At 35.5% G+C, this 10039-nt stretch overlaps 1 protein-coding gene across 2 annotated transcripts; it reads left to right on the top strand.

Moving 5' to 3' along the window:
* Positions 1-563: 563 nt before the first annotated feature.
* Positions 564-9557, top strand: LOC136800182 (uncharacterized). Of its 2 annotated transcripts, XM_067056800.1 has the most exons (9): positions 565-849; positions 1175-1849; positions 2260-2314; positions 3157-3204; positions 4158-4256; positions 4555-4880; positions 7028-7187; positions 7528-7619; positions 8021-9557. In XM_067056800.1, the coding sequence occupies exons 1-9, from the start codon at positions 772-774 to the stop codon at positions 8327-8329; spliced, it is 1842 nt and encodes a 613-aa protein (XP_066912901.1). In that variant the 5' UTR covers positions 565-771; the 3' UTR covers positions 8330-9557. The 2 variants fall into 2 exon arrangements, with proteins under 2 accessions (XP_066912902.1, XP_066912901.1); XM_067056801.1 differs by lacking the exon at positions 4158-4256 and having other exon boundaries at positions 564-849.
* The last annotated feature ends 482 nt before the right edge of the window (positions 9558-10039 follow it).

Raw genomic sequence — 10039 nt, 5'->3', positions numbered from 1 at the left:
GCGAAAATACTTGTCTTTCATTGGTCCCCGTGCTGATATATATGCGACTTCATCACGTCATTTTAACTTTCGTTTTAATTTTCGACATCAACGCGGGTATGTAAACAAACTCAATGTGGGTCAAATAAGTCAAAACTCAAAATAAACAATGAAGACGGGCGGCGATAGCGAGGTCAACAAGATGGCGAACACGCTGTTAGAGAAAACTATGGTTTCAAAAAGGGAAAACTTTATCTTGAAAAATTTTGGCTGATAAGAGCAAGGGGGGAGGGGGTTTGAAACTTATCGGCCCAATGCCGATAAAAAATTCGAAAATCTTTTGTCGATGACCCCTAAAACCTATTTTTATGGGAAGGTATGGTATTTTGTAGCATAAAGCAAAAAAAATGAGCGCTCGATGTCGCTTTAAAATTTTTTTGTCACATTTTTTAGGTTTTTTGCAAAATCGCAAGCCAAAATGAGAGAAAACATCATCAAGTTTTGCAATAGACCCTTAGGAGATCGCGACGGACTATTGAATATTAAATTCCACCAGCAATTATTATTTGCATACCAAATTCCACCAGCTTAAATTATGATACCTCCATCCTCCATACATCCATCCGTGAAGTTAATTAAAACCAGCGAGAAATTGCATATTACCTGTGAATAAGTTTGTTCAAATTAGCACGCTAACAAGTCTCTTGAAGTAACACGCGTAATAAAATGTCCATAAAAGTATCCCTTGTTTAAATTTTAGAAAATGACAATAACGATAACGATGTCTGTGGCATGAAATATTCAGATTTCAAAAAGTTTTTGGTTGGTTTCCCTCCATTAGATAGGATTGGTGCTTGGAATATTGTACAGGTATTCTTTCTTTCCTTGCTTTCAATTCAGCTCAAATTTTTAGAAATTGTCAGGGGGTTGTTTTATTTCACAATAAAAAACAAAAATAGGGGTAAAAATGGGCTAAAGCAGACAGTTGGAGACAACATTTTTCTGCTATATACCTTATACGTACAAACTTTTGTGCATACTAATTTTTGGGCATGCACATTTCTAGCACATTTTTTTTCTGTTATTGCACGAAAAAATTAGTCCATATATTACGTGCAGAGGGAAATATTGAAAATATGTTAACTAGAAAATATATTGTTTCTCATGGTTTCACAATAATCGGATTTCTACATAGGACTGGATGTACACGTGTGACACACCTCCAATTTCGCCACGTAGGCGTGAACAGGCTCAGGACTCATTAAGCTTACTTCAGATTTACACTCCCAAAACCAAGAAAATGATTGACGAAATACCAATCCAAATCAGATCCACTCCAAGTGTATCCACTCAAAGCTTATCCACTCCAAGTGTATCCACTCAAAGCTTATCCACTCCAAGTGTATCCACTCAAAGCAGATCCACTCCAAGTGTATCCACTCAAAGCAGATCCACTCCAAGTTTATCCACTCAAAGCTTATCCACTCAAAGCGTATCCACTCCAAGTGCATCCACTCCAAACACACCACAAAATGAAACCACCCCCAAAAGGAAAAATGAAGGAAAAGTAATTCAATTGTCAAGTATTTCGTATATTGAAGCAAGCAATCAAAGCTTTCAGCCTGATCTGCTTGTGATCAATCAACCCAAGTTTGTAATTTACAAAGACCCTGAATTGATTAATACCGAACAGGCAGGTGGCCTTAACAAAGTCCAGGTAGATAGGCTTGTCCGCACGACGATAACCAACATGCAAACCAAGTTGACGGTTGAAAATCATTTGAGAACGCCTACCTGTGAGGAATTAACAGAAATGGCGAAGGCTTTGACACTAACATTTCCATCCTTGTTGGATGCCCTTGAGTCACATGTAAGTTAGGTTCAAATAAGATATTTTTGTAATTTTATCTGACTTAGTAACTAATTCAATGAAACTGCCAGCATTTCTCTGTGCATTATAATTCAAACAAAACAATCTATTCCAATACCATCTCTCAATCTATATGTCAGGAGGGTGCCGGCGCACCGGAAATTTCCAGTGCAAATTTTGCGTAAATTCGTGCACCGAATTTTAGCGTGCTCAAAAAATTCCGGTTCCGGTGTAGGTGCAGTGCAGTTAAATTTGGCGCCCCGGAAAACACCGGAAATTTCCAGTGCGCCGGCACGCTCCTTCTATGACACATAAAAACTTTTGCACTTAGTACAGGAATGCACATAAAATGTCAAATACATGAGTGATTTTTCCTGAAGTAGAAAATTATGTTCATTTCATTCTTTTAGGAAGAGTTTCTTGACAAACTAATCAGACGAGTCTACAATGATCCGTGTTGCAAAGGTATTCAATTTCTTTATGAGTGACATTTTCAGTCTGTTTCAGTAATACAGTTTTTCTTTCTTTCCTGGGTTATATTATCTTTAAAAAATAACTTTCTAAGTTTCCCTGATAAGTCTATTATGAGATTTGTTTGGATATTTTTGAAAAAATTTTGCCAAAGAGGGGGGAAAAGAAAAAATGTGGGGGTTTCAAAAATGGGTGAAATCTTTTTCCTGGAGGACCAGATTTTTCATTTTAACATAAAATTTGTCCCTATTGCAATACTTTCTCCTCGACACTTTGTTTTTTACTCCATTTACACACACAATTTACTTATTCATTGAAAAATGTACTCTTCTGTGTCTAATTGTAGGGAGGGGTCAAATAAGGAGGGGGGTCGACACTCCAAGAAAAATCCATAAAATGGGGGGGTCAAATAGGGTGATTTTAGCAAAAACATCTAGGAAAATGAAGGTTTTGCCCATTGAATTTAAAGCCCCGAAGGGGCTAGAAGTGAATCTTTAATCCCACATAGGCAAGAAAAGTTGAAACCTTAAAAATGTTAAATCGTACGGAATTGCGGGATTTGTACAGACGTTTTTGGTTGGACGCGGGTCTGTGGATGGGAAATAGTGGCTTCATTTCCCATCCAGAAGTTTCTCCTCTAGCCCCTTCGGGGCTTTAAACTCAATGGTTTTGCCCTTTTTGCCAAAGAAGTCATAAAATGGGAGGGGGAATAATAAGGTGATTTTGGGTTGAAAAATTGCAAAATGACCCCCCCCCCCTACAATTAACCACAGAAGAGTAGCTAATTTTTTTGGAAAGGTAATTGTTGCCTAACACAGTCTGTAATAACTTTTTAGCTGTTAATGAAGCCGCAAACGAAGAAAAGAGAAGAAGGAAAGTTGCAGGTAATAAATTTTTTGTTTTCTTTCATAATTCCTTTAAAAGGGAACTGATTTTTGGGTTTAACTAACATCCTTGAAATTACTTTAATCTGATTAATTTTCGCGAGATTAAATTTCACGAGGTCAAAAATTCGCGAAATTTTTTGGATTTATTTTTGCGAATCAGCAATTCGAAAAAATTCGCGTGGATTTAATTTCACAAATGAGCCTAAAAGACAGGTCAAAATGGCTAGTTTTTGCAAGCAATAGAAATCTTTGACTGGTTTTTCTGCCAAAAATGTGATTTTAAAAATTTTGCGCGGATTTAATTTCGCGAACGAGCTATCCCAAACAATTTCGCGAGTTTTATTTTCGCGAAAATTATTCCGATTAAAGTAGTACATCTCACAGAACTAACATGGTTAGAATTATTGACAGGTAGGAGCAGACGGCAGAAGGTATAAGTTCAGTAGAGATGACAAACTTCTGAGCATTTGTGCAGAATTAATTATTGCGAATGACATCCCAAAAATTTTAAGCTTTGCGGAATTTATTATTGCGATAGAGGCGTAGCCACGTATTTTCAGTTAGGGGGCAAGATTTCGAAAATTTGACCTGTTTTGAGGGGTCAGTTTTGGTGAAAGTTTCTACTACAAAGATATTTGCTCTGAAAATATTCAAACAGCCTAGCTCTGTAAAGTCAAATAAAGGTACTTAGAAGGGGTTTTCTGTGTAATTTAGGCGCCACAGGTGAAAATTTTGGTATAAATAGGTCAAACAACAGAAAAGAGGCCTTAAAAAAGGTCAAAGATAGCCAGAAAACGGTCACAAATAATGCAGATATCTCTACACTCAATGGAAAAGTTTGACCTTTTTTACCAAGAATTTTTTTTCGGTTACGCCACTGTGCGAATGAGCTCTTATTTGATCGTTTTTACTGGAAATTGATTCAGAATTTTCAACTTGAATTTTTATAGCAAATGCCATTGGGACCTCGAATGAGAAAAAAAAGAGGAAAAAAAAGAAGCTCGAAGACGCCAATGCTTCCAATTCAAAAAAGTTAAGATTTGTTGAAGGTATTTGTATGTCCTTTGATGATCACATATGAAATTTTGCTTTAGCCATCCTAGCCATCACTAGGACTAATAACCTACCTTGCAGGAATAAATTATTGCGAGAATTAAAATTAATGTGGAATTTATATTGAACCACGAACCATAATTTGATTGTTTTTCCTGGGCGTTTTTGGACCAAAAATTTATCCCATCATGATCATGGGCCTCACTTTCACATTATAATCGTTTTTAAATTTTTGTACATGTGTGTTTGAATTTTCAATCAATACTTAATAAAGCATGTTGTTCTCGTTTTTAGATGGTGATCCATCTAAGAATCAAGACGAGTCCAGATTGAATATGGAAGTTCCTGAATCTCAAAAAGAAGTTTTTACAGATGATGTTGCAGATGATGTTCCTAAAACTTCAGCCAAAAATATTGCCTTTGAGAGATTCAAAGGTCTGTTACGCAAGGAGTGTAACAAGAAAAATGGAAATCCCAAGGCAATATGTCTATATCTAAACAAAACTTTTGAGGGGAGGAGATATTTTTTAGAATCTCTAAAGGCTTCTACAAAGAAATCACCAGCCAACATCGTAGCTGAGTTCATCCAAGAATATCCAGCATTCAAATATCCTATTGAGGTATGGTCTTTCCACGTACAACAAAATTTTCTTTATAATAATAGTGAATGTGGTGATGAACTAATTTCATTTTAGAGTGTCTATATTTTTTGCCTAGTGCTTTGAGCATTGTTATGTTATTTTTTGAACTAACCTCGATTTTGAAATAGTATAGAGCCAGTTGTAAATTAAATAGTGTCCCCCTCCTCTAAAGAGTGGTGTTTTGGAAAAATGCCAAAAGGATGAACAAAGGTCTTTTTGAAAATCAAGGGGTAACAAGCTATATGCTGAATGGACCTACCTGATGATGAAAGTTAGATAGCAATGCGAAAAGAAAAATGAAAAAAAATCAGTCAGAAAATATAGCGCTTAGCGAAAATACACAACACAATAAATTCATCATTGATTGTTGATGGGGGGAGAGGGAAGGGTTGTAGGGAAAAAATAAATAGGAAGTTATGGTCGCAAAATTCAGTTTTATTGACAATTGAATCATGCTTGATGGTGTGCATTGTTATCAATAAGGTTTTTGTGTGAAAAATATAGAAATATAAAGAAAAAATCCAATGAAAATCTGCAAAAATAAAGAAATTCAAGAAATACTGTCTTTCCGGCGAAAAAAGGTTGTTCCGGCGACTTTTAAAATAGTTCCGGCTTCAAAAATCAATTTTATTGAAAATTGAAACATGCTTGATGGTGGGCATTGCTATTAATAATGTTTTTGAATGAAAAAACAACCAATTATAAGGAAAAAGTCCAATGAAAATCTAGAAAAACGGCGATTTCCGGCATATTTCAGGCATTTTCCACCGGAAAAAAAAAATTCTCAAAAATCGGACTCGGCCATGTTTAGGGCATTGTTAATACGCATCTTTGAGCAAAAAATCAGAAAAAACTAATTATAAAATCTCGAGAAAGTGCCAAAAAAACAGTTTTTCCGGCATATTTCCGGCATTTTCGACCGGAAAAAGATGTTTTTCGAAAATCGGGCCCCGTCAGAATTTAGGTATTGATATTTTGCATCAGTGTGCAAAATTTCATGAAAAAATATAAAGTACAGCTCAAGAAATTCAAAAAATACCGTTTTTCCGGGCGAAAATCGGCTGTTCCGGCAATTTTTAGAAAGTTCCGGCTTCAAAAATCTATTTTATTGAAAATTGAAACATGCTTGATGGTGGGCATTGCTATTAATAATGTTTTTGAATGAAAAAAACAACCAATTATATGGAAAAAGTCCAATGAAAATCCAGAAAAACGGCGATTTCCGGCATATTTCCGGCATTTCCGGCCGGAAAAAAATTTTTCTCAAAAAGCGGACTAGGCCATGTTTTGGGCATTGTTAATACGCATCTTTGAGCAAAAAATCAGAAAAAACTAATGATGAAATCTTGAGAAAATGCCAAAAAACCGGTTTTTCCGGCATATTTCCGGCATTTTCGGCCGGAAATGATTTTTTTTCGAAAATCGGGCTCCGTCACATTTTGGCCATTGCCATTTTGCATCTTTGTGCAAAAAATCAGAAAAAACTAATGAGCCAATCTCGAGAAAAGCTGGTAACAGACGAACGAACGAACGAACGAACGAACGAACAGACAGAGGTTAATTCATAGGACCTCCACCGGGGCACCCGGAGGTAGGTCCAAAAATCAGATGCAAGGGAGAAAATCTCTAGGTAGGGGAGGAATTTCCAGAATTCTCAAGGGGGCAGCCAATCCAATGAGTTTTTAAAGCCCGAAGGGCTAGATCCGCGGCCTTGTAAGAAAAGTGAAGCAAATATTTAGGATTTCCTACCAAGGTCACGTGACTAGAATCACTGTGTGGAGGATTGCGCGAGCGTTCTCAGAGAGAATCTCTGAGAAACCCAAAACGCTTCGTTCTTCGAAACAATTAAAATATATTTTTCAATCTATCATTCGGAGAAAATAGTTTTGGCGCCAAAGTCGTGCTTCACTTTTTTTGCTGGAGAAAGCTTATAGTTGCACATCTAGCCCTTCTGGCTTTATAAATCTGTGATCCAACCCCCTGGGACCCAATGAAATTCGCTTGAAATTTGCCTAATTTATTTTCAGCACGTTTGTATTTCAGCAAGTTAGATAATTGGTGCAAGTTTTTCCGACATGAATTTTTGGGAATAAAATTTAATTTTTTTAACTTTTTTTCCTTCGCAGATCGTGAATGAAGTCGGAAGAATAAACAAAACGAAAGAATTTTTAACCGAGGATGGATACATGAATGTATGTACGCAGAGACTCCAACAACATTTGGACAACATCATTTACTTTGGGATGAGCAAACATGCTATCAAACCACCAAAGCAGTGTTCAAGTGGTATATTTTTTTTTTTTATTTTCTTTTTTATTTGAGACGAATTTTGGACCTCTGAGTTTACTTTGATACTCTCTCACAGATAGTAAAACACCCATTGGAGTCTTTCCTTAAAATCCTTTGTTATTCCCATGTGGTTTTAAGTTTTCTCGAAACCATTGTGAAACGGATGCACACTTCTTTAGGGCTCTGACCTTAGTGCAAAATAGGTAACCCTAATTTTCGGGAAGCAAACCATTTTGTGAGTGGGGAACATCTTTTCTAATGGAGGATTTTCAAGAGATGGAAACTCCTCTGCGCGTTATTGTATATGTGCAAATCGATGTTTTTTATTCTTATTTAGATGGTAAACTCCTTCACATGTTGACCTATCTCCCAACGATCTTCACAGTTTCGAAGAGAGTCGTCAAGAAAAAGCTCATCATTGAAATTGAGGTAAGCATCAGCTTATGCTTTTCCTTACTGAAATTTTCAGAAAATTTTTGTTCTTGTGATTCTAGCTTGAGATTGTCAATTTGTACCAAAGTGTCCAAAATTAAATCGTACCCTCTCTAGGTTCGACTCTATACATTAGCTTTTCAAAAATCAGGATTCTTACAGGCTGTTTTGTAAAAGCGACCATGTTCTTTGTGTGCACAGACGTGCTAGACGACTTTTTTTATATTAACATTTGGGTCAAAAAGGTCATAAAAATGGATGGTGGTTTCTCCGCCGAAAATGCGATTTCAAATCGCATGAATGAGCTATCCCAAACGATTTCGCGAGTTTTATTTTCGCGAAAATGGCGAAAATAAATCCGATTAAAGTAAAATGTTTTCAATCTCTTCCATTTGTAGAATCACGAAGACCCCGAAAAAGTAGTTGGTAAACTGCAGTCGAGTCATCCGATTTTAGTAGTCGATAATAGTAAAGCTCCTCTCCTCGTGCACAAGACAATTGTATTCACTGAAGAAAATATTTCAAGGGCGATTGTAGCGCTGGTTGCCACGTTCTATATGCTGAACGTAGATTATCCTCAAGAATTGGAGCTGTGCTTGACCATTTTACAATTCTTGTTGTTCGAGGATTTTCAAGCGCCAGCCTCGATCTTAAATCAAGCTAATGAACACTGGAAATGTTTCCAAGATTATATTCTTGATGCTTAACTCCATTGTTTTTCTTTTTGTTAGTGTTTAGCTTGACATTTTTTTCTGTTTTTATTCATTGTTTTTTTACCAACAATGCTTTAGAACTAATGAAGGATGGGTTGGATTCTTCCATAACAGACATTCTTCATTGTCGTTTTTAAAAGTATTATTGGATATTTTAATGTAAATAGTGTATTTTTCCTTGGTCTGGAAATCTTACGAAACATGATACACATTTTTTAATAAGCAACCGAGTTGCTAAGGCTCTGAAAATACATAGCCAAAAAATAAGAAACTGATTATCAACTGAGCACGCAACAAAAAATGCCTAAAAAAGAGGCATTTTCGGCATCATTTGACATCAAAATGTGAGATGGAGGTATTTTTTATACCAAATTCGAGGTAATTTAGGCATAAAATGTGGTAAAAATTGAAATTTTTAAAATCGCCAAGTGCTTTTGGTTTGTAATCCATAACCAACTTTTGGGCTGAAATCCTAAAATCCTTAGAAAAAAATCCAAAAAAGATGTGTACATCCACAAATTTTTGACAGGTTGCTCAACCAAAAATGGGTACACATTTTATATTTTTAAACATACATATTTTTAACCATAGGATATGTTTTTAACCATAGGATATGTTTTTAACCATAGGATATGTTTTTAACCATAGGATATGTTTTTAACCATAGGATATAATATTTACACACACTTTTAACTGTAGGATCGTATATATTTAACCACTCTTGTTTTAAGAGCTCCTTTGTGAAGTGAAGGATCAACTTGTAATCTTTTACAGACACACTTTTGTTTCTACTGAGGAAAGAGGCCAGAGAGTCGTGCTTCAGTAATTTCATGTAACTTTCGCTTTTTGTGGGCTTGATTTTCTCCACAGTCTCAAAACAAGTTTTGAAATCTTGCTTGTTGAAATCAATGTTCAAAATGCATAAAATGTTATTTTGATATTCTGTCCTTTCAAGCGCTCGTAATTGTTTTTGTTTTATTCTGAACATAAAGTCAACAAAACTTTGCCCAGAACATCAACAGAATTGTGAACGAACTGATTGGATGTGAATTTTTGCAGCATTTCTTCGAAAAGTTTCCCTTTTTCAAGTGATGAACATTTGTTTTTTAAGTAGCATAAGTTTTTAATTGCCCCATTTTTATTTGTATATAAAGAGGTAAACATTTTTTGTTATTAAGTGGCATTAATTTAAAAATGCCTCATTTTTGAAGTATGTAAAAAAGAGACAGCAAACACCAATTGTGTTCCATTCATACTTTTCTTTTTAAGTTCAAGTAATTAAATACTTGTTACAGGTTTTAAAATAAGTAATAAAATACTAATTACAAGTTTACAATTCTATTAAAATGATACTAAAAATAAGTAAGTTATCATTACTATACGGACAAATTGATTCAAGTAAATTATTACTAATAATAATTTTTTTTTTACTTAAAACAAAATGGAGTTTTTACAGTGAAGTGTGTTGGTCTCTTATTGGGTTTTCGGTGTGGAGTAGTGGAGTAACTGCAAGGGTTGTGGTGTCAGTGAGCAAGGTCAAAATTTGTAGTTACTCCAGGGAGGTGTCAGGGAGGGACTGCATGACCCCTGGCGCGGTCCCTACTCTTGCTCGATTTATTTAATCATTTTAGGTGACTTTAACATGGATGGATTAGAAATGAATGAAAACGAATAATCATTGATCAATATCATGTCGAATTACGA

Source organism: Clytia hemisphaerica, unplaced genomic scaffold, assembly GCF_902728285.1.
Source record: "Clytia hemisphaerica strain Z4C2 unplaced genomic scaffold, Clytia hemisphaerica genome assembly, whole genome shotgun sequence".
Classification (NCBI taxonomy): domain Eukaryota; kingdom Metazoa; phylum Cnidaria; class Hydrozoa; order Leptothecata; family Clytiidae; genus Clytia; species Clytia hemisphaerica.
This window is presented reverse-complemented; position numbering and strand designations above follow the sequence as displayed.

What these genes read in the sequence shown, in the direction of transcription:
- LOC136800182 (XM_067056800.1), top strand. Translation starts at nt 772, where the DNA reads ATGAAATATTCAGATTTCAAAAAGTTTTTGGTTGGTTTCCCTCCATTA. An exon ending in GTGCTTGGAATATTGTACAG is followed by an intron (nt 850 to 1,174) that starts GTATTCTTTCTT and finishes ATTTCTACATAG; the next exon opens with GACTGGATGTACACGTGTGA. An exon ending in GAGAAGAAGGAAAGTTGCAG is followed by an intron (nt 3,205 to 4,157) that starts GTAATAAATTTT and finishes GAATTTTTATAG; the next exon opens with CAAATGCCATTGGGACCTCG.